At 34.4% G+C, this 24,973-nt stretch overlaps 2 protein-coding genes across 7 annotated transcripts; one reads left to right on the top strand and one right to left on the bottom strand.

Annotated features, from left to right (window-relative positions):
* The first annotated feature begins 4,693 nt into the window (after positions 1-4,693).
* Positions 4,694-7,404, top strand: LOC111023179 (hydroxycinnamoyl-CoA:piscidic acid hydroxycinnamoyltransferase-like). The gene is made up of 2 exons (XM_022300555.2): positions 4,694-5,442; positions 6,415-7,404. Exons 1-2 carry the CDS (start codon positions 4,774-4,776, stop codon positions 7,150-7,152), a joined length of 1,407 nt encoding a protein of 468 aa, XP_022156247.1. The 5' UTR covers positions 4,694-4,773; the 3' UTR covers positions 7,153-7,404.
* Positions 7,405-13,686: 6,282 nt separating this feature from the next.
* On the bottom strand, positions 13,687-21,202 carry LOC111023153 (C2 calcium/lipid-binding plant phosphoribosyltransferase family protein). Of its 6 annotated transcripts, none has more exons than XR_015791701.1 (6): positions 20,549-21,202; positions 18,158-19,674; positions 16,095-17,167; positions 14,759-15,506; positions 14,174-14,675; positions 13,687-14,092 (listed from the first exon to the last, which is right to left on the bottom strand). XR_015791701.1 is itself a non-coding variant. In XM_088125706.1 (3 exons), exons 1-3 carry the CDS (start codon positions 21,105-21,107, stop codon positions 16,091-16,093), a joined length of 3,153 nt encoding a protein of 1,050 aa, XP_087981832.1. In that variant the 5' UTR covers positions 21,108-21,201; the 3' UTR covers positions 16,002-16,090. The 6 variants fall into 6 exon arrangements, 1 of the variants encoding a protein (XP_087981832.1); XR_015791702.1 differs by having other exon boundaries at positions 14,174-14,561; XR_015791703.1 differs by having other exon boundaries at positions 14,174-14,561; positions 15,147-15,506.
* Positions 21,203-24,973: the final 3,771 nt, after the last annotated feature.

The following is a 24,973-nucleotide window of genomic DNA, read 5'->3' as shown; positions in this document are numbered from 1 at the left end:
GCAGGAGTTTGAAGGACAAAATAGGTATATATTAAAAAATTGAAGGTAAAAATGGAAGAATTATTCTCCTTCATAGCCAGTATGGATAAAGGTATTTTTGAAATTGATCTCTAAATTTAAGACTATTTTTTTAAAGATAATTTAGGCTATTAAATTTATGCTATGTAGTGTAAATTATCTAAAAAGATTTTTTAGTAGATTCATTTATTTATCAAAGAGGAGCTCATACTTATGGCTAGGTGGGCAAATTTTGTTCTTATACCTTTCTCGCATTTAATTAGGATGGAAAAATTAAGATAATTAATTTTCACCTAAGTGGGCAAATTTTGTTCTTATAGATTTCCCACATTCAATTAAGATAGAAAAATTAATTTTTCTACACATGGATAATTAATTTTCACCATAAACTTTCAAGTTCATTTAATTAAATCATAGACTAAGATAATTATTAAAATTTTATCTTCTATTCAACTTTTGATACATTCCACCACTTATAATTGTTGGTAGATAAATTAGTCTCGACAAAAAATATATAATTGAAAAGTATTAAAATAAAAAAAATTAAATTAAAAAACACCTAAATATTAAGAATTAAAACCTATTTACTATTTTAAAAGAAAAACATATATTTAGCCTTTTTTTTTTCTTTTTAAAGGATATTTGGCCTATTTATCAAATTTTATACGTCTTAAAAAGATAATATTAGGTTTGAAAAGTATCCCCCATTTGTGGCAGCCAGGTTAAATTCCAATTCCCTTTTGAAATTAATTAAGCCCATGTTTAGTTGAAGGGTGGGAAGCAAAGAATGGGATTGAACGTATTTAGTAAGTCGTAGGAATAGAATCAAATTGTGACCCACCTCAAATTTAAAACGGGTAATCTTATTCTTCTCCTAGACTCTTCTCAATCTAATTCTCATTTCTTATTCCATGGGCCCATACATTTATTAGAATTATTTCCTTATTTTTACCCTTTCTCTGTCTTTATTAAGGAGATAATTTTTCTAATTAATTATTTATAAATTACTTCATTTTCATTTCTACTACTAATATTTTTTCTTATAATAAAAATTTATACTGATTGATATGATTTTATTATTAAATACTATAAATTTATATTCAATTTTAAAATTTTTTACTTTGTTACTGTTAATTAATATCAATAGATCTTTTTAAAAAGATTTTATTATTAAATATTAGAATAATAAAATTTAATAATATTTTATGTTAAATGATTTTTTATAACAATATTTTTGTATTAAATGATAGAATAAAAAAAGAATATTTACTATCCATCGTAATAAAATAAATTAAAATTTATTATTATTGTAATTAAAAAAGATTAACACAATAATGTATTTATAATTAGTTAGAAAGAAGAAAATGACTACCTATTCAATTCCAGACAATTTTAGTAAACAATACAAAGGAATTCTGATTTCGATTGTAGAAAATTTCTGGTAAACAATATCAAATGAATAACATTTTCATTTCGATTGATTTTTATTCCAATTCATTCCCGTTCTGATTCCTGATAAGTAAATAAGACATAAGTTTTTTTCATTAAGCTCTTATGGGCAATGTGATATTAAAGTGTTTTTTTTTCTTTTTCTTTAAATCTGCGTGTTAAGAAAAGATATTTCAACTTAATTTAGATTGAACATATCCATCTATCATTTCCGAAAAAGAAAAAAAAAACATATCCATCTCTAAAATGAAAAATCTAGATTTAATAGGAAGTAAGTTAGGTGTCCCTTTGGTAACGTTTTGTTTTTATGTTAATGGAAGCATTGCTTGATAACAATTTCTTGTTTATTATTTTTCTATTTTATTTTTATCTCTGTGTTATCTTTCATTACTTTTTTTTTTCATTTACTCTTAGACTCCTTTTCTCTCTATCCATCCAAATTCCTTACTCACGTTACCATATTTGTTTAAATTTATTTGGAATTGGTAAAGGTGAAGAGATAGTATTTGGAAAGAAATAGATAAAATTAGGAAGGTGGAGATTGATAGAGAGAAATTTGTAAAGAATGAGATATAGTATTTAGAAAGAGAAATAAAAGGAGAAATTGAGAGACGGATTTGTTTTTAATAACAAATTTGCTCTTTAAGTTAATATTAATAAAAATGATAAATTTCACCTGCATCACACATGTTGCTTACTGTTAGATAAAATATAGTTTAAGTCGACTTGAATATAGCTTAGGAGATAGAACACTAATTAACCTTTTTTGAGGTTGAAAATTTAATCCCGCTCCATCCAAAATGTCTTGCACTAAAAAATAAAATATAGTTTAAATTCAAATGGTAAACTTCAGAATAAAACACAAAATGCGTTCACCAAATTCCTTATACAAAAGGTAGACTATTTTCTGGTTGGTAATTTTTCTTTCTATTTTTCTGGTTTCTATTTATGTTTATTATTTTTTATTTTTTAATAAATAAGAATAGGATTACATGATAATTATTTCTTGTCATTTCTTCTTTATATTGAAAAAATGAAATAGAAACATATTGTTACCTTCTTGTTTCTCCTTCTCTAAAATTTTAAAAAATAAAATTTTTATATGAAATTTTTTAATTAAATATTCAATTTTATATTATATTTATTTGTTAATATTTATTATACATTTTGATTATGCTTTTAAAAAAAAACTAGAAACGAATAAGAGACCAGAAACTTAAATTTGTTATTTACAAAATGTTATATAAATGAATTTGTTATTTACAAAGTGTTATATAAATTAATTGGTTATTTCCAGAGTGTTATATAAATTTTTAAAACATTTCTTAAAATCGAGAAAGAGAAGCAAGATGTTTATGTTTTTACCAAAAGAAGTCGGAGTTTCTATTTTTTGTATTTTGCATTTAGTGACTTAATTAGTGTTAATATTAAGTCAAAATGACACTTATACGTACTTACATGCTTTTTTATAATAAAAAAAAAAGGAAAAAAAAACAACACCACAAAAAAGATAAAAGTATTTTCTTTTTTTCGTGGATGTGAGGCATGAGAACTTTGAACAATTTATATATTTGTACGAAAGTTCAATAAGTACTTACTTTTATTCTTTCTATATAATTTGAAAAATATTTATGAAACATTTGTCAAAATTTTATAGCTAAAAACCGCTGTTTTGACTTTAGATGGCTATTTTACTTTTAATTATAACTTAAAAAATATATAAATTCTTGCCGACCATTTATTAGTCTGTTCAATTAAAAAAAAAAACAGATTTTGAAAACATAGTTTTGTTTTAAAAAATCTGTTCTAAATTATTATTTATTCTTTAATATTTTAAATACATTTGATTAATTATAGGGCTCATTTTTAATAACCACAATTAATTATTCACTAATAATTTGTAATGAATTAATTTATTATTATAAAATTAAAAAATAGTTTATATTTATTTCTTAGAAATAATTTTGATTTTAAGATTATTTGATTATATATCCCAATTATACAAGATTTTTTAATAAAATAAATATCATTATCGCCATTTTTTCTTATGGAAATCTAATAGCCATCCATGTAGCTATCTTATCTCTAAAAAAACATCCTATTTCAAAGCATCTTATCCATAAGCGACTAGTAAAACTTGAGACCAAGACGAGAATTGTATAAGTCCAAAAATAGGAGTTCATACTTATTGGCGAGTGGGCAAAATTTGCTCTTACACATTTTTTATGAAGAGAGAAAATAAAATTTACCCTAATATAATTAACATTAACAGGGCAAAGTTAATAAATTTTCATTTTAGGCTTTTAATCTACACAATTGTTGTAAATATTTTTACATTGTGTTCAACTTTTACTATATACATTGTTTGATGCAGATTTTTGTCGAGCTACAAGTCTGTCATGAGCTAATCGGAGTGAGTTGTTGAAGTACGAGCTCAAGCGACAGTAAGACCTGTATAGGGAACAAAAACTCCGACGTTCAAGTTAGAGTGAACTTGAGTGGTAGTAAGTCGTTCTCGGACAGAATTGCATACTTGACACATGGAGTGGAGTGCCCCTTTTAGACAAACGAGGGAGATAAAGCCACTGGAATCATTCCGACCGACGGTTATGATTGTTGGGTCCCAAGTCGGTGGTCGGATCTAAGGTGGAATTCTTCAAGTCGGCTGGTATGATTTGGTAATCTCACCTCGATATTGATCAGGTCGACAGGTACGGAGGGATCGTTTTATCCCTTATGAAGACTCCGAACTGAGTTGGGACATGACGTCGATTCTGAATTCGACCGCGAACAACCATCATGAAATTTTAAGAAAGAACAAGGAAAAATTTCTCAAAACTTACTTAATTTCACTAAAATCAAGGCTGGCATAAAATTAAATTTTTGGCTAATACAATCGATGAAACTGTCCAGAAAAATTACATTAATATCCCACGCGGGCTCCAGTGTGGTGTGTATTTCTTTTATTTCTTTAAAGTCCCATAAATATATTTTATAATTTGTTGAATGTACATGAGAAAATCAAACTCTGTTACGATAAACATGGTAACATTTAAAAAAGAAAAAAAAATTTAAAATTTTAATTTGATGAAATTGAAAGTTGATTAAGTAGTTTTAGTTTTCTATTTTTTAAAATTAAGCTAAGAAACCTTAATCTCACTTAAATATTTTCAAGAGGAAGACTATAATATTTAAAGAAAGAAAAACTATAAATGAAATGATTTATGAAATCAACTCCATTCATAAAATTTGATAAAAAAAAAAGAATAATCCTCCCAATCCAAGCTCTCGTGAAAACCAGAATCAATGGCGTCTTTAACCATTAATTCTTCCACCACCGTCTTTCCCAGCCACCCTACTCCCGCCGCCGCTCTTTCCTTATCGGAGAACGACCAGTTCAGGGCATGGACTCACGTCCCCACCGTCTACATCTACAAATCTCCGGCTGCCGCGGCCACCGCTGCCGTCCTCGGTTCCTTAAAAAACTCCCTCAGCCAAATCCTCGTCCCTTACTACCCTCTCGCCGGCCGCCTCCGCTTGATCGCTGGCGGCCGCCTCGAGCTTGACTGCTGCGCCGCCGGAGCCACACTCATGGAAGCTTCCTCCACTGCCAAGCTCGACGACTACGGCGACTTCGCACCCTCCGATGCTCTCCGACGACTCGCTCCCAACGTCGATTACGATAATTCTCCCATCGAGGAGGTACCGATGCTGCTGGTTCAGGTGACGAGATTCAGCTGCGGCGGGCTTGTCGTCGGCGTCACCTTTTCTCACACTCTCGTCGACGGGGCCTCCGCCATTACGTTCATCAACTCGTGGGCGAGCATGGCGCGCGGCGAGAAAACGGTGGACAGTATTCCGCAGCCGTTTCATGACAGGAAGTTTTTGCAACCGCAGAAGCCGGTTCCTCCACCGCGGTTTCACCATGGTGAATATGATGAACCACCGCTTCTCCATGGATACTCCAATGCCGAGGTAATTAAGCTTTAGCAAATAGGTTACAATATACATGATCATTTTTGTAAAGTTACAAATTTCTTTTTTATTGTTTAAATATAATTTTAATTGTACGGAATGAATTATTTTTTAATCTATTTTTAATAGGAGATCGAACCCACACTCTCTTAGTCGGAGATATATGACAATTACCGTTGAGCTATACTCGCTTTTGGTTTATTTTAATCTTATCAATCTTGATTTTCTAAATAACAAAATTATTCTTTACTTTTCGCTCTAGGTTATCTCTTTCACCTCATACAATTACTTATCCGGAATTGAAATAGGAAATCTTAACTGGTATGTTGATTGTTAGAAGTTGAAAATCTATTGATCATGTTAATTTCTAAAACTATCTGTAACCTAAATGAGTCAACCTATAACAATTATTAGAACATCTCTTCCTAATTTTTAAATAATTAGAAATACATTAATATTAATATTATTTTTCAAATCAATAATAAATTTTAATTTATTTTATTAGTATTGTATTGATAGCAATATGTTACTTTAATATTATAAATAATATATAATTAAAATAAAATTATTGAGTCAAACTTGTATTAGAATTTAGGATCTTGTAAAATATAAAAGAGAAAAATGCCTCTTCTTAGTCTAAAGTTTTTGCTAATAGGACACACTTCTTTTAATTTGTTCTAGTTCTGAAAAGCCACGTTTCCCCTCTGGGTTTTAAAAAATCAGTTGTGTCCAACGAATACCTTTTGAATTAGTTAATGGTGACCGGATAATTTCTTTTATTTACCTATAATATTAATGTGAAATTATATATTTTAGTATTCTTATTGCTGGTATGTTATTTAAATATTTCTTGAGAAATAATAAAATATATATTTTTTGTCCGTGAGCCAAACTGAACCTAGCTCAAATGGAAAAATATATTAATTTAATAATATTTAAACTAATAAAATATTTTATTGATATTCATAATAGGAGGAGGAGAAGAAAGAATCTGTTTGTGCATTGCTAAAACTTACAAAGGAACAAGTTGAAAAGTTGAAAAAGAGAGCAAATTCGAACCAACCAAATCCAAATACAACTAATCAAAACATGGCAATGCTTGATCATGAACTGCAGCCACGACCATACAGTCGATATGAGTCTATCACTGGATACATGTGGTTGTGTGCATGTAAGGCCCGTAACAATGCTGAGAGTAGACAGCCGACAGTGGTCCGTATCATCGTCGATATAAGTCGACGACTAAGGACACCCATCCCCGAAAACTTCACTGGAAACTCATGTCTGATCACGATAACACCGCAATGCAAGTTTGGTGATCTGATGACTCAACCACTAAGCTATGCTGTTGGAAAAATAAGAGAAGGAACGTGGAAGATGACCGACGAATACGCAAAGTCGGCAATGGACTTTCTGGCTAGGAAAGAGGACATCACCTGGGCAAGAACATTGCACCACTCCATAGTTCGGGTCAAAGGTTCATTTTGGGGCAACCCGAATCTAGCTTTAGGGAGTTGGATGTCGATGCCGTTGTATGATGCAGATTTTGGGTGGGGACGACCATCTTACGTTGGGCCGGCAATGGTGAACAGTGATGGAAAGGCGTACATCATGTCGGGGCCAACCAATGATGGGTCGGTCATCATAGCGATACGATTGCAGACAAAGCATATGGATGATTTCAAGAAGTTCTTTTATGAAGATCTGTGAGAAACCAAGGATCGATCATTAATGGAATAAAATAGAATAATCTTTGCATCTAACGATGCAAGTGTTGTCGCCATTAATTTTTTCTTTTTACAAGTGTCTGAACTAGCTTTACGTGTACCTCAGTTTTCACCATTATTTATTACATATGGTTAGATATCTTATAAATGATTAAATTTACCCTAATTCATTAGCTTAAGCGTTTTTGGGTTCATTAGTGATTTAACCATATTTGTGTTAGAAACCCTATATTTTTATTTCCTCTCTATTTAACTTTTGGGTTTATTGGTGATTTAATCATGTTTAAGACGGTATTGCATCATGAAGTAATGTGTTGATGCGTGAATTATACTCTCCTGGATCTTTTCGAGGTTCGCATCAAACTTGATAATCGGGGATCAGAGAACCTCCAAAACCAGTCAAACCTAAACCGGTGTTACTCCAGTCACACGGGCTCCGATGCCTAAGTTAGCAAGGAGGGTAAATGGATAATCAAGTTAGAGTGTAGAGAGTAGGGTGTTTTTTTTAATACCTCTAGGGTTTGGCTCACCCTTCCATTTATAGAAGTCGAGTTCTCATCCCTTTAAGGTTTACCCCAGTCGAATCCTCATACATCTTAATATTCGGGCTCGCTCGTTCGTTGTGGGCTTTAGGTCAAATCAAGAATCAAGTCGGGATACTTCTAGTGGGACTACAAAATGATCGAGATGAACTGCTATGGTTCTCGGCCAGGGAGTTGAGAACTGCTCGGCACCGAGGCCTGGTAGGCCGGGGGCCGGCCCAAGTCGTGGGGTGCCGGCCCCCCTTTCCTGGTTCGGGCTTTCTCTTGGGTTTCCTTCGGGCCTCGTCGCTTGGTCTATTCTTCTTTTATCTCCCCATAACAGTAGTCCCCACTCTCAAAATAGAAGACAAGAACATGCTAAGACTTCTATATTGAGAGTACTTGTTATCTGGTGTGAATGACTACTTTTGTGGAACAGCCCTATTTTTAGTCGCTGTTGGTTGTCGTCTCTATAGGCTAACTTTCCTAGCCCCCATTATCTTTGATTGAGTCGGCTGTAATCAAGTCTTTTGGGTCAACCGTACTGTTAGTTTTAGTTTTAACCACCATATTTTGCTATAGGATATAACTCTCGGTTGGACTGGCTGTATCACCTTTAAGTTTCTAACCTGTTTGGGTTTTGCCCATGGTTTTATACTCTAGACTTTAATCTTGGGTTTTCAACCTATTTGGCTTTTGCCAATGGATTTATACCGTGAATCCAGTTGATACCCTTTTGTCGTTGTCGGTTGTCGTTTCATGGGCTGATCTTGCTAGCTCCATACTATTTCTATATAGTTGGCTGCAATCAAGTCTCATGGGCTCTACTATATGGTTAGTTTTAACCTTAGATTTTAGCCTTGAGATCTAACTTATAGCTCGGCCAGCGATACCACCCTTGGATTTCTAACTTTATTTGGCTTTTGCCCATGGTTTTATACCTCCGGGTTTACTCTTAGGTTTCTAACCTATTTGACTTTTCCCAATGGTTTTATACCTTGAGTTTAGTCGGAACCCTTGGGTTTCTAACCTATTTGGCCTCTGCCAGTTTTTTACCCTGGGTTTAATCAATATCCTTGATTGGTTTGACTTGCATGCTTTCTGTTTCAACCTTGCTGGGCCTGTATGCATATCTTTTTCAGCACCTTTAGGATTCTATTCCCTGGTTTCACTGATTGGTTTCCAGTTTATCGGCCTGCTTCTAGGTATGTCCCAGTTTGAGTTCATTGACCAACTATTGATTAATCTATCCATGCCCCCCACTTGAGGAGTTTTCATTAGAATAAAGATAAATGCCCAAGTAGTAAAGAATTAAACAAATATCACATGCTATAACCAAAAGCAAGTAGAAATTTTCTGAAATGTAGGGCCAAACGTAATTTGAGACGAAGTAAACGATAATTTATATAAGCAATTATCAAAGAAATTAAGCCTAAACTATTAACCAGGCAAAAAAGAAAGAAATATTGTCCTGTCTGATCAGGTCGTCACGCGTCATCTTGAGATGACGTAGTAGCATCCATGCAATACTCATTGCTCTCTCCCGACTCTAGCTTGAATGAGTCTGTCGTTGGAGTGTAATTCTTCAAATGGCCTCGTTGATACAACCGGTCTTGAGTTTTGTCAAGACCCTGTTTTGAATGGAGTAGTTCTTCTGCGCTCATATATTTTTTAGCTCGAGTCAATGCTTATGAGAAGGTTATTGGAGCTCTCTTTCTAAAAGAAAATGAAAGCTCTTTATCTCTTATTCCAGATAGGAAAGCGAGTAGTGATATTCCGTCGGTAAGATCTTTGACTAGTAGTCTTTCCTCGTTGAAGCGAGCCACATATTCTCTGAGGCTCTCAGTTGATTCTTGCTTTATGGTCAGGAGGTAAGTCACAGGTTGGCTCCAATTCTGCCATCCAATGAATTGCGTGACAAATGCTTCGACCAGTTTTTTGAAGGAGAAGATTGACTTTCTTCTTAATTGTCGAAACCAGACACGAGCAGTGTCTGTTAACGTGAAAGAGAACACTCTGCACTTGACTGCTTCTGTCATCCCGTAGAGGTCCATCCATTCTTTATACACGTCCAAATGGTCAAAAGGATCTGTCGAGCCGTCGTATTGTTCTATAGCAAGGAGTTTGAACTTTGGAGGGATCTTTTTTCTCATTATTTCTTCCACGAATGGGGAATCTGTTGGCTCTATAATCTCCTCAAGATCGTATCTTCTATCTTTTTGTCTTTTACAGTCTTTCTGTGATCTTTCTGTAAGCTCATGTTGGCTAAGTGATTTTTCTTTATGTAGCGTAGTGTTCTTGAGGCCTTGTCGGGTTTCCTGTCGACGGTAAGTATCATTTCGTGGTTTGTCGTTCCCTCCCATTACCAGTTTACTTCGTGCCAATGGGCTGTTTGTCGACTCCCTCACGTCTCTATTCTCGGGAGCTTTGCCCTTTTGTAGATTTCATACAAGTGCTGGTGGACTCTTCTCTTATTGCTCAAGTCTCTCAAGAGTGAGAGGTGTGTTTCGGTTAACTCCTGCAATCTTCTTTTCTAAAGTAGCCCATTTGTTCTCCTGTTGTTCAGGAATTTCTGTCTGTTGTTTGTTCTGCCCTAGAATCAGTCGTCTTGTATTACCCAGGGCCTGTTCGGGAAGTTGTCGACCTGTTTCACCCTCGGTCGACTCAGATAAAGGCAGCCTCATAGCCGTATGACGTTCGTTGCCAGCATGTTGTGGTCTATTGTTGCGCCTCAGCTTAATAGCTAGAGGATAAGTGCAAGTGCACACTGTCACAATTAATAATCTGGAAGTATTCCATGTTCGTCTCCACAGGGACTAGTTTTTCTTTTGAAATTGAATTTGAAAACGGTTGCAATGAGCAATCGGGGTTGTGATAAAAATTGGTCAGATTGGTTGAACACGAAAAACACATGAAAATAATAGAATTTAAAAGACCAACCCCCCTACTACTATTTAGTTCTAAAATGATGAATTACACCTACCAAATGTGCCCGTAATTACACTCAATTTATGCAAACTGGTTCAACTCCTATTCCATACTGCTTTTGGTTTGTTTAGAAGTTTAGGCTAGTGTTTACATATGTTTATGCAACTCTAGAATCCTAAATAAATTAAATGCCAACTTATGTTTAACGGGTAAGAGAGCCTACGTCTAGGATCTTGTTTTAGTTCTTATTTCTAAGTAACTTCTCGTTTTACCTTGATGAGATCCGTTTGACTCTAAAAGTAACTTTTAATTCTTAATATTTCAAGTTTAAAGAGATAATTTGACAAAACTTTTAAAGAAAGAAAAAAAATTAAAAGAGAAAAAAATGTAGGGAGAGAAATTTGAGAGAGAGAAATAAACTTAGAAAAAGATGGAGACTAAAAACTTATAAAGAGATTAAAAAATGAGAGAGAAAAAATATTAAAAATATATAAAGTTAGAGAGACGCATAGTGAAAAAATTAACTTTCTCATAATGGTAATTATAGTTGTACTAAAAAAATGCTAAATATAAGGTGAAATAGAGAAATAAATTTGAGATTTAAAACAACAACCATTTTAAAAATGAATTTCTTATTAATTTTTGACCACAAACTATTTGGAGAATCATCTCTGTAGTGATTCACAGAGAATCATTTAAGAATTATTGTCAAGTATGTATATTTAAAATGGAAGTAATTTTAATATTAACATGTTAAAATCACTCCCAAACATGTCCTTTAATTGACTCGAGATAATAATCAAAACTATTGAAAATAGAATTGATGGAGTTTACGTAAACATTGTATGACAAAGAAGAAATATTGAAGACGAAGAAAAAAATATATTATTTTAATCATTTCAATTTTAAAAATTTGTGTAGGGACGTTTCTTTCATTATTTTTTGGTATTGATAAAATTATCTTTTATATCCTAAAATTTGGAGGGGGAAGAATTAGAGAAAACTACCAAATCTTCGACTTTTATATTGATTTACTTTTAACATATGACGGCTATATTTAGATGTTGATGTGGATATGTATTGAAGTCTCTTATGTTATTTGAGATGAACATTAAATGTATATTATTTAGCAAAACAGTAGCAATGAACAAAATATAGTTATTCTCACTTTTGCATTTGTTCAAAGAAAAAAAAAGGACTTTTGGAAAATTATAAACCTAAAAGTCCACGGATTTTAAAAAGTAGTTAATCTTATACATTAAAGAGTATAAAATTATCAACGACCAAACTTATTAAATAATTTCATCCAACATTTGAAAAGTATTTAATAGATCTTTAATGAATTTTTTTTTATATAATGTTAAAGGTTAAAGTAATTACGAAAATATACCACTTCCTAAACTATTTCTGAAAATAATGTTTTGGAAATAACAGGTCGTCTATTTAAGAGACGACTTGTGAAGTGGCAAAGATTGGTCAAGCGCCACGTTAATTTTTGTTTTTTTAAATAACGCTTGGTCTAAGAGACAACCAAGTCCTTTTTTCTTAAAATTACATGGCTTGGTTGAAGAGACGACCAAGTCCTTTTTCTTTTTAATTATATGGCTCGACCAAGTTTCATTTTTTTTACTAACTGGTCGTCTCTTCGAGACCAAGTAATTATTGTGTTTTTTTTTTGCTTCTTAAGTTATTTGCTATATTTATTTTATAATTTGATTTTAATATATTTAATATTTAAAGATTTAATTTGGTTAATATCATACTTTAATTAGAAAATAATATTATTAATTTATCAATATTAGAGAATTATAGTTAATTTATCAGATTATTAAATAATATTCAAGATATGAATAAAATATTAATTAATATCTAAAAGGTACAGTTGATTAACCAAAATTAAGCATTATAGTTCATCAATCCATCTAATGTGTGCCACATGAGGGAGGTCGTCGATGACGATGTGGTTGTCGACGACGAGCTCTCGGTGCCTGTCTATTGATCCTCGTTAGGGTTGATGTATTGTCCATAATCTCCATGTCCATGTCCATGACCTTTATAATCATATTGTACTGGTGTGTGAACCTGGATGGAATCAGGAGTCGGTATCATAACCATAGGTGTGGATGTGTCGGCATCATCTTGTGCTGTGTGAAAGGTGGAGCGTGATTGTGTCATTCATCCAAAGTGTCTACCAATGGCATCCATATGTGCTTCATAGTCTACTCATTTGAACAACTACTTTCAAAACTTTCAGCTAAGATGACCGAGGAGAACTATTGTAATTTATATCAAAGTTATCAAGATAGTGCATTGGATCCTCCGAGATCATATTTTTTGTATTAATTAAGTTACCTATTCTACTTCATGTTTCACCACTATTTGTATATAATAATATTTTATACAAATATTAAGTAACCCGAGCACTAAATACGTAGGAAAGATTGCAGAAACACCTTCCAAATATGAGCATCAGCCCAGATCAGTGCTATCTTTGTGAATCAGCGTATGAGACTTTAGATCATATTTTTCTCCACTGTAAGTACACAGAAAGTATTTGGTATCGTCTTTTCGATACTTTCCATATTTCTTTCGCTCTCCCGAACCATATTGATAATTTCATTGTTGAGGTTCTACCTGTTCCACTCACTAAACCAAGATATATTCTCTAGAGTAACGCTGTGAGCTCGATTCTTTGGCATATCTGGTTGGAGAGAAATCATTGTACTTTCTCAGGCACATCGAAGTCCCCGGCCAACCTTTGAGAAGATATAACTATTTCGGCTTCTCTTTGGTCCTCTAAAAATCCCCCTTTTTTTATAATGATGATGCAACCACCATATCTCTAAATTTTAGTGATTTCATTTAGTCCTATTTTTTTTGTGTATGTTTCTCACATATTTAAATGTAGTTTTTCCAAATAATAATAATAATAATAATAATAATAATAATAATAATAATATTTTATTTTTTAAAAATTCTAAGATTATTCTAATCTTTATATATGTCAATATTTTACATATATTGTTCAATTGTGTAACTAAGAACTAGATTGAATTAGAAATTATCAATAAAGCAAATTTCAAATCTTATTAGTTATAATTTATACGGTATTAAAATTCGAATATTTCATTGAACAGACTAAGATTATAATCATCGAGGTTGTAAGAAATTATAGACTATAGTGATATAGTAGGAAAATGATGAAAATAAAATAACCTTAAAAGAAGAAGAGGAAAAAAAAGACATGTCGACATTTTGTCGACATTTCGACATGTCGACGATATGAGGGAAAATCGACTTTTACCCCCTATGTCAATGATGACATACTCGACATGTCGAGCGGCATTTTGAACCCTGGGTGTAGGTACTCTATACAACTGATGAAGCCTTTGAAGATATCTACCACTAGTGGTACACAAGCTATTAATATCTTCTGACGATGGGATGATACTAATTTGTTCAAAACATGCCCGTCTGCATAGAAAATGAATTAAGATAAATATATAAAATTCAAATAATTTGTAAAGCAAAATTGAAAAACATTGAAAAACATACAGTAGCACTAGACGCTGCTCCTTCTTGAGTGATATAAAGTCTATTAATTGACAAATACCAACTCATGTATCTGGGATCGCAATCACCATCATCGTCCACCAGATGACTAATAGCAATATAATCTCTACGCATGCACCACATTGCCACAAAAGGTGTTACATGGTCCTGCCATCCCCGATGTCGAAGGTCTATATCATGTATCTTCGGGTCCCAACTAGGAACATCTGGAATTGATTGTTTCATCCCGAACTGCCTACCAACTCTATCTGGATGATGCCACTCAACAACATGAAAACAAATGAGTACACTTACTGTGCACCAATTTCATGTCCGTTGTTGCACTAATCTGGTAGGGATGTAAATTCCTTATTATATGGTCCCAAATCATCTGAAATATTTAGACAAAAATATCATGTCAGTTTATGCAAGGTTATGCACAACAGTGTGTTTCTGATTGCAGCTCGAACTCGGCCTCCGGACCGATCTGTATACTTGGGCAGACCTGCACAAAAGGGTGAGCACTCCGACGATCAAGTTAGTATAGGTCGGATTCTCATTTTAGTTCGAGGTCAGAAATCATCGTACCTGATCGTGGAGTGAGATCCTCTACTTATAGGTGGTAGTCCCGCTAATCCCGCGACGGTTATACCCGGTAATCTCAGGAACGACGGTTACACCCGGTAATCTCGGGACCGACGGTTACACCCGATAATCACGCCGCTGACAGTCGCTCACATCGGCCCCCACCGAGCTTCCCGGTAGATCGAACCTTGGCCAGGTCGCACCTCGGCCCTCATACTTAGAACCTGTCAACGCTAGTGGCGGTAATCTCGGCGGTTCAAGCTGGGGCATGACTCATGGGTCATCTTGGAGAACCAATGGCTGTCCTCCACGTGTCCAGGGTATTCTTTCCCCAAACAATGTCAAAAGTCAACCAAGTTATATATATAATTTTAAATATTTAAATACATACCGATCCCAGTGTCAGGAAGTCCGACATGTATCTATACTGAACCAATACATGTGTCGATAATTCTGTGACACAAAATTGATCTCTCCACCTACAATAATACTCTAAGTTTGTCAAGTTGTATATATATTAAAAGAATTAATATTATGTCACAATGAAATAGTTAGATAAGTATATTGTGCAGCTAATGGTTGTCCTGCTAGCTCATGTTCCGCGATGTTGCGACGAGCTAGAGCCATGCTTGGGAACCGATCCCAAGCCCATACATGAAGAAGTATAATCAGACCAGCAATGTCTCGTGAATCAGATCGACATGTCTTGCATAAATGTTGATACAACCATACCAAGCATGCTCCTCCCCAACTGAATCGTCCAACAATTTCAAAATCAGCCAACAACGGAAGGAATATCAAGTGAACCAAGTTATTAGACTTATCGGCAAATAGGCTACCACCGATAAGTTGCAAAATGTAAGCACGAGCATATCTAGTTCAATGATAATCCAACCATTTCAACAAAATGTCCAAAATCAATACCACTATTAACAGTGAAACTCCACATGACTTAAATTTGGTAACTAAATCTAATTATACAAATTAATAAAAGATAAATTAAAAAATTTTAGTTAACTAATTAATAATAATTAACCAATTAATTTTAATATTTAACAATTTACTTGTAGTTTAAAATTTATAATGATTTAATCTCATTTGTAAAATCTGAAAATTTAATAAGATTTCTTATATAAAAGTAGGAGAAATAAATATGTTCATTAAGATACAAAAATTGAATCATTATATAATAAAAATAACAATTATGTTTTATGAGATTTCTTTCAGTATAGACTAAATCATTAAGAGTTTTGAATTATAAGAATAAATTATTACGTACCTAAATTTGGGAGCGTAGAACAATTTAGAAGTACAAAGAGTAAATTGTTGGGCAACCTACATTAAGCGATCAGACATTGACGGAAGCCTTCTCAAGAAGTTGAGCGCGGGCGACGGCAGCCAGTCCCGGAATACTGGGTGGCGGAGATAATAGAACCCAAACGCCACCGCCACCATTTTGGACGGCACCACGTACAACACAACCGCCACTGCAAAGCAGAACGCCGTGAAAATCCCGGTGGCGCGTGGGTCACGCCACGTCACCAACGCCTGCATACGCTCCCCTTGCGTTGCCAAATCCCCCAATAAGCTCTGCACACGCGCCCCAAGCGCGCGTAGTTTGTCGTACCTCACTCGTACGGCTTCCGGCGACCTCCTGCTCGGAACGCCATCGAACTCCTCGTCCAGTTCTTCCCGATCGACGACGTCGACCAACGAAAGCTTCGAATCGAAATGCGGGAGCAAGTCTGGCGACCGGAATCGGTAATTCCACGCGCCTATCACAAACGCGTAGAATGCAACCGTCGGTATAATCAAATCTGGAAACCAAATTAGCACCAGCAGCAGCGCGTGGACGAGAATCGTGGCTGTCGGATTCCTCCACGACCTTGTATCGTCGATCCATTTCACGGCGGCGATGACGGTGGCGGCCACGCCGATTACTCTGTACCAGTTCGCACGCACTTTCCGCATGCTGAAATTTTGCGATTCCGCATCGAGCATGAAACTGACGACCTCCCGCCGGAGCGGCGGCTCCGATCTCGAGAGGTGGCCGACCACCGTCTCCACCGCCGCGCTCCTCAGCAGATCCTGTTGCCTCACTCCGAGCGGGTTCGCGTGGTGCATCAACGGCAGCAATGGCTTGGCGTACACGTGGATGAAATCCAACGGCGGCGCCGTGCGGATGAATCGGACGGCGAGTTCCACTTCCCCCATCTTCCGCGCTCCGGCGGCGGAGAAAATTAGGAGAGGGAAGAAATTTCTGTACACCTTACCGGTTTTTAGCGTAGAGATACGGATCCGAACTTTTCCGATTCGCGAATCGGGCCTATCCGGTTCGGCTGGACCGTCGGTTTTGAATTCTCCTGAACTGTCGAAAACTCCGATGGTCAACACCGTGCACGGATCGTAAACCTACAAAATTTTATGTTAAATTAAAAAATAATTTGAGATTTATTGATTGAAATATTATATTCTTTATATATTAATATATAAATTCCTAACATATATGTCGGAAATTCTCTTGGAGTCTTAAGTTTAATTAAGTTTTGTTTAATATTCAATTAAATTAAATACTATTGATTATATCAATTTATTTAAAAAATAAATTCTGATTTTTGTATATCTTTGATATTAGATTGTAAAGAAAATTAAAATGTTTTAAACTCACAGTATTAAGTCAGATTTATTTTATTATTTAGTCGTTAAAATTATTTTTTTCTTGTGTGGTGAAAAAATTAAATTCCATAATTTTCAAGTTTTTTAATAAGTTTCAAAACTTGTAACTTTGTAACTAATATATCCATAAAATTAAAAATGTATAAATACTTTTAATTTTGTGGAATAATTTTTGTCTTATTCAAGTTATTTTAATTGATAAATTTATGAAATATAAAATTAAATGGGTTCTAAAAAACGTCCAAATAGTAAATGGTTTAAAAAAACAACTTAAATTCAAGGATCTATTAATTATAAAATTAAAAGTTTAAAGATCTATTAAATATAAAAAATAACCTAGACAAGAAATTAAAAATTTAAAGATATATTAGATAATATTTAAGTTAAAAATTTAAATATATATTAGATAATATTTAAAGTTGAAATGATCTAATTAAACACAAATCTAATCTAAAGGATTAGGAAATAAAATTATAATTTTACTTAAAAGAAAAACTCAAGAAAGCTTCTATAAAAAAGCTTCTTCAAATGTTGTTAAAAAAGTTCACATATTTTAATGTATATTGAATATCAATACAGAGGAAAAAACCATATTTAAAGAAGTGTTTCAAATTAAGGAGAAAAAAAGATTATTTACATGCATATATTTGAATCGATAAAGAATCAAGATGTTTCTTTTTTAGTGAAAATAAGGAGAAAGAAAATTTTATTAAAAAATTAAATTACCTTCCACGTATATTGCTCATTCCATTTCGGGTCGAAACTGTTGCAAACGGTCCGGGTTCGGACCCACTTCGACCCGTATTTGGCCACGCAATACGCGTCTGTGGATGCCTTCCCGCCCGCCGTCGACTTCATCGGAACCAAATTCTTGCACCCAATCACTCCGACTTGAATGGACCCCACCGGCGGTTTCCACAGCTGCCTCGCCGTGGGCCGGTAGTCGCTGCTCACGTGCGCCGCCTCATCCATCACGTGATACCCACCGTCAAAACAAAGCCTCACCTGAATCCTTCCCATGTAGGACGATCCCTTTTCATCCGCCGGATCGGCGAGCGTGCACCACCGGGAGGTCACTTTCCGGTCATCCACGCGCCGCTCGATATCGGTGAGCGGGATTCTAACTACTCCCACGGCGGCCACCGCCTTCGACTGGCGGATCTCGAGGGTGAAGACCAAGTGATCGGTCAGCGGCTCGGCGGCGACGAAGAGCAAATCTTCGTTCCACGACGGCGCTCCGTTCCGGGCCACGGCGGCTCTGGTTTTCGAAACTTGGAAGCCCAGTTGAGCTTTGATTTGGAACGAAGCTTCTTTCATGGCGGCGAGAGGAACCGCGTCTTGGGCTTCGATCACGGTGGCTCGGAGATACCAGAGCTTCGGCGATTGGTAAATTTTCGCTCTGGAGTTGAAATTCCCGGCGGCGTCTGTCTTCCACGCGTCGGCGAACGCGTCGTCGGCTTGCGTTCCGATCCACGTGGCCAGCATTAAATACCCGCCTGAAACGACGTCGTCTCCTTCCGCTTCCAGCCTGTACCACTGAGGGGCCAGCGGACTATCGGGTGGGTCCCGCAGGAGAATTTCAGACACGTCAAAACATAACCCGCCCAAGAAATTATGTGGCTCCCCGTCGAACGATGCGGCGTCGTTTTCTTTACTGTCCCAGACCGAAATCTCCATGGTGGAAGCGGAATCTGGTGCATCGCGGCCGAAAGCGAACGTCTGCTCCCACTCGAACACGTGGCTCTTTCTTGCTGGTTTTGATGTGACGCGCTGGCCCAATGCTTCGATCTTCACGATCGGACGGTCGATGGTGGCGAGCGAGCGCGCTTTTACTACTCGCACGAAGAGGTAGTGCATCTTCTCGACGAGATCGAATGTGGACCGTTCGATCGTTTGACTTTCTGCCGACTCCAATGAGTATCTTACCGCAGGAACCGACCTTCTGATTGGCTGCGGCGCGAAGTTGACTTCTGGTTCTGAATTTGACTCCAATGATGTCATTGTTTGAAAGTGATCGTCTTCCGATGATGTTTCCGGCGGCGCCTCCTCCGCTCCCACGTTTGATTCCGGCGGTGGGTGTGGTTCCAACGGCTGCGTTTCAGCCGCTGGAGGACTATTATCAGCAGCCGGCGTTTCAACAGCAGGTTCTACCGGAGGAGTGATCTCAGTGGTCGGCGTTTCAACAACGGTTTCTACTGGAGGAGTGATCTCAGTGGCTCGTATTTCTACGGTGGGCTCTGCGGCTATCAAGAATACGAAGAAATTAGCTTAAGATTTTGAATTCAACGGTCATTTAAACGTGGAATTAAACTAATGAGAATTTATTGGAGGTCGCGATTGAAAATTCTGTAACCTTGAGTATATATAAAAAGGAATTCAAAAAAGTATCTTTTTATAGAATAATTAATCAATTTTTTTATAAAATAATTATCGAATTTACTGACCAGCAAAGGTTGTAAGTTCGAATCCTTAACTCTTACTAAAAAAATTTATAAATTTAGTTACCTTGTACGGGTCAAATTAAATAATAATTTTGAGATAGAAGAGGTTTTATATGTTTGAAGGAAAAAGATTAAAGGGAGGTGTTGAATTTTTACTCCTCAATTGAGATGGGGTGAGGCAATTTTAATCTTGTATTTCCAATTTCATTCATTTAAAGCCGGAACTTATCACAAAAATAGGTGTGGTAATTAATACTACAAAATTAAATTAGAAATTCATGTGTGAATCAACCAATAAATCTTGGTTAAAAAAAAAAAAAATTCAACTAAACAAAACATCCATATCATGTAACATGAAAATATCCAAATTTAACATAGTAATAAAATAATCACAAAAAAGGTTTTAACTAATGAAATAAAAAATTCAAGATTCAAATTAATTTACTTATGGTTACAGACAAAAACCAAGTTTAGGATTGTGAGTTGGAATCCTTATCTAACTTATTATATTAAAAAGAAAAATTTATAAATAAAAACGAAAAATTTTATCGGATCAAATTTACAATATAGTCTATCTCCTTAAATTTTAATATAGTCTATCTCCTTTCCTTAAATCTATCTCCTTTCCTTAAATTTTAATATAGTCTATCTCCTTAAATTTTTTAATTTGAGTTACCTTGTTGTTCGACTGGAGCCAATTCTTCCGTTTCTTTGGAAGCCAATGGTAGTTGTGGCGGCTCAGATTCCGTGGTTGGTGATGGCTCCTCCACACCATCAACGGTTGCAACCGCCGGTGGTGGTGGAGACGGTGGCGGAGCAACCCCATCGGAATAATAAATCCTCAAACCAATCTCCCCTTGGACCCAACTAAAGAGGCTCTTCTTCTCCAAATGAAAATAAATCAAAGCCTCCTCACCCCTCCTCACAAACTGCGTGGAACTCAGCCTGATCCGTCCCAAAAAGTTGCTCCGCCGCGTCTGACCGTAGCTCCGATCATGGTTCACATCGAGCTCCAAAACATCTCCAAACACGCTCGATGGTGGCCCGACATTAAACTCGAGAACCTCGTTCCATGTCGGGTTCAAGTCCCGAACTGCAGTCTGGGTCCGCTTCCGCTGGCCGTGGTAGTCGACGATGACATAAGGACTTGAAGTTCCATGGCCATCTTTTGGCAAGAGATTACGAGCATCCACGACTTCCACGATCAGCTTCTTCACGTGCCCGGCCGTGGCCATGGTAAAAGACAGCTCTTTCCGGTGACCGGCGGGAATGAAAATAGTGGAGCTTTTAATGGGAAGGAGGAAAATGAAGATGGAAAGATGAAAGATTATATTATTATATATTACAAAGTTTTTAAAGGTGCTTAACTTCATGGGCAAGCAGCTTTATTCACACACACTCTCTCTTTTCACGTCTTCTCTAGTGATCTTTTTTACTTTACTTAATGAAGGAGAAATTTATGATATATCATATGGAACTTTCTAGAGTTTCATAAATATAGAGTAGTAGCTTATATATAAAGTACATAGATACATATACATATTAAATTACAAGTTTACCCTCTAAATTTTTAAGCGTTGGTTAATAGATTTTTAAGAATAATACTTAGTTGCTTAATTATTAGTCTTATCCTAATAAAAAATTAATAGTTTTTTTATTGAAATGGTTGAAATACATCTTTTTAATATCTATATCTATTGCTTGTCAAAAATTTGATAGGATAAGCAAAATATAAGTGCTGACTAATAAGTATCCAAGTAATTTTCGATTCTTAAACTTTAACAAGTGTCCAATATGTTTCTAAACTCTTAATTTGGGTCTAATAGGGTTTCTAAGGTGTCCCAAACCTGAAATTTCATTATGCATCTATTAGGTTTTTAACCTTTTCAATTTGACGTCTTATAGATTCTTGACCAATAATTGATCAATATAATTTTTAATTTATAGATATACTAGACTCAAATTGAAAGTTTATATAGTTCTATTAAACATTACATTCAATTTTATGTTTAATAGATCTGTTAATTTTAAAAAACATCGAATAGGTCGAAGACATATTGGACACATGAAAGTTCAAGAACTTTTTTTTTAATATTTCAATTTAGTCCCTAATTTTTAATATTTTTCAGTTATACAAGCACTAACGATAATTTTTACCTGACATGTACTTCGTGAGTTGGTAGAAATTTAAAAGATACTTAAGCTATCGGAGAGAAAAAAGTTTCTAATACTTCCTCCAAATTTATAAGAAATTAGCATAAAATTCAACTTTTCTTCTTTCGTGTGGTCTCTAGTACCTGACTAAGTATCGTACCAAATAAATTTATAATCCATCGTTTTCAAGGGATAGCTTGAGTGGCTTGGGGCTTCAAGGAATATCCTTGAGGTCTTAGGTTAAAGCATGAAACGACAGCTCCACTAAGCAATGACTCCTTAGGTATGTACATATATGGAGATACTATTTATATCCCAGGTATAGGGGCATAAAAGCCAATGGGTCGCTGACACCTAAATAATAATAAAAAAAATTATAATCCACCAATTTTAACATTCATTCTAAATTCACATGTTATATTAATCATTTAAAAAGTATAGGGTTTGATAAATAAGTATTATATTCTATTTAATTATCAAGAAAATACTTTATCTAGTTAAACTTAATAGTTATAAAAAGAATATTAAAAAGAAATTATGTTTTATAACTTCTAAAAATAATGTTAAGAAAACCAAACTAATACCTATTTAATTATGTAAGGTATTCTAGGTTGCAACTTTTTCAATTCCATAGAGATTCCGTTCACTTTAACATAAACGAACCAAACTTATTAAACTTTCTAAACTTTTATAAAGTTTTATAATTTCTTTAATGCTAAAATCAGGTTATTAAATTTTTGTCTAAACATTTCCATTGACATTTATATATGTTTATGAGTTCGACATCCACATAAAAGGTGAATTGACGTTTTCATAGCATCGTAAAAAAAAGATAAAATTTAAACAAAATATTAATAGTAATAAATTTTAAGAGAAGAATGTTTATTTGTTAGTTTAAATATTCTTTATGAACTCTTTATTTATGGACAAAAATATTTCAGTACATGAAACCTTCACTAAAACAATAGATTCCTGAACTTTAATTATTAAAATTTTTTAAATAAATGTAACGTAGCACTAGCATCACTTTTTTATAGTTTCAACGACATTTGGAGATGGAAATTCGAACATCTGATTTTTTAATCGATGATGTATATTTTAACTAGTTGAGCAACGTAGCAATCACTTTTACGGACCGTTTGATATTATTTAACAAAGATGGATAGATGGGTAATGAAAATGAGTCAAAAAGGAGGTACCTTTTTTTTATCCAAAAACAGCTTTAGTTTTGTGTCACACACCGACCATTAAACATTGTTTGACATAGATGTTAGTCACACCACCACTAAAATGTAACTTTCCCAAACTTCTATAAATGTGAGATTTTTAATATTTGTATAAAGTATATTCACTAATATGGGCTATTCTCAACTATCAATTACTTAATATGGTAGCTCATTGTCATATAGTCCAACCAGTTTCATAAACAAGAGAGCCAAATGCTATCGATTATTATGTCTATGTTATGCTTGGTGCAACTCGACCCAAACTCGAGCAAGGTATGATTCTAATTGGCTATCACGGTTAGAAAACAAAAAAACATTATTATAGGATCTATGCATGAGAGTAGGCCAAATAACTCTAAGTTATTTCGAATTATCTGGATCCATGAGTTGGAATGAGTCGAGATTCCAAAATTTCTGTAACAATATTTGCATGGTTTGGGTCATCCTCAATTATGCACCTGAGATCGAAGATGGACAATACTCTTTATTAGATGGGAACTAGGAGACTAAAGAGACATAGTATATTGGGGACCATAACCCTGTATTTATAAGTTGATTCTAGAAATGCTCTAGAATCAACAGGTTGGTATCTGTCCCGTGGACCATACTATAGATAGGAAGTTTATAGACCTTAACTAGACCACTTATTTTACCATATAATTTATCATAAATTATTACTCATTTAATGAATTAATTTAATTAATTCCAACAATTACTCCAACAAATTCAAATTTTTTCAATGCATAAACTTATCGACATAACGGCATATTTTGTTGCTAAAGCTCTTTTATGATAAACAATTTTCATTGCCAATTTTGTGGTGTAGAATTGTTGAGACAATCTTGTACCAAAAAGAATTCCTTATTTCATTGTCATAGATATATTTGCTGACGAAATATATGTTTTTGAACGAGGTGACGAGTTGATTTCCGACCTGAATCTTACACTGGTGTGGTGCTCAATTACTACATTTCAAGGCTTAAGTTAGTATTTAATTCGAATCGATTTCGAGTCGAGATTAATAAAGTTGCTTAGAGATTGCACGTTAGGAAATATCGACCCTAGCTTTTATACGGAGCTTTGGAAAGCGTTAACACTTGTTGAATTCTAATTATATGTTTAAGCTGTCCTTCATGATTAAGCTTTGTCAAATTCATCTCCCACTTGTTAGTTGCCAATCACACGTTAATATTGTTGGTCCATTTGATTAAGTACAATCTCACCTTAAGCTTTGTTTTAGTCTTTATAATTTTTCAAATGTCTTGTTTTAGCTCTTCTAACTTTCATGTCAGTTATTCTAATTCTTAAATTCTTGCATATATACTTATTTAATCATTGTCATTAATTTTTCACAAATTATTTAACATAAATATAACTATGTAATTCAAATAGGCTTGAAATTTTTATCAGTAGGCACATCGATAAAGAAACATATGCTTAGGTTAGGTTTTTATATTTAAAAAAATTAATATAAAATCGATCACACAACTTCAAATATTAGGTAGAGTTAAATTAAAAAGAAAAAAAAAACAAGTTTTAAATCTCATTTTAGTTCTTAAAATTTTCTAACTGATTTTATTTTTATTTATAAACCTTTTAAATGTCTATTTTAATTTTTGAACTAAATAAAGTATCATTTTGGTTATTGACTTATCAAAATATAATTTTAGTCATTCAACTTTCAAAAAGTAATTATTCTGATTATTATTATTATATTTCAC

Source organism: Momordica charantia, assembly GCF_013281855.1.
Source record: "Momordica charantia cultivar OHB3-1 chromosome 1 unlocalized genomic scaffold, Mcharantia_2.0 BLBB01000001.1, whole genome shotgun sequence".
Classification (NCBI taxonomy): Eukaryota; Viridiplantae; Streptophyta; class Magnoliopsida; order Cucurbitales; family Cucurbitaceae; genus Momordica; species Momordica charantia.
This window is presented reverse-complemented; position numbering and strand designations above follow the sequence as displayed.

Coding starts and splice junctions, on each gene's coding strand:
- LOC111023153 (XM_088125706.1), bottom strand. CDS start 21,107: ATGGCCACGGCCGGGCACGTGAAGAAGCTGATCGTGGAAGTCGTGGAT. Junction 19,675..20,548: donor GGCTCCAGTCGAACAACAAG/GTAACTCAAATT, acceptor TATTCTTGATAG/CCGCAGAGCCCACCGTAGAA. Junction 17,168..18,157: donor ATGAGCAATATACGTGGAAG/GTAATTTAATTT, acceptor AAAATTTTGTAG/GTTTACGATCCGTGCACGGT.
- LOC111023179 (XM_022300555.2), top strand. CDS start 4,774: ATGGCGTCTTTAACCATTAATTCTTCCACCACCGTCTTTCCCAGCCAC. Junction 5,443..6,414: donor ATGGATACTCCAATGCCGAG/GTAATTAAGCTT, acceptor TATTCATAATAG/GAGGAGGAGAAGAAAGAATC.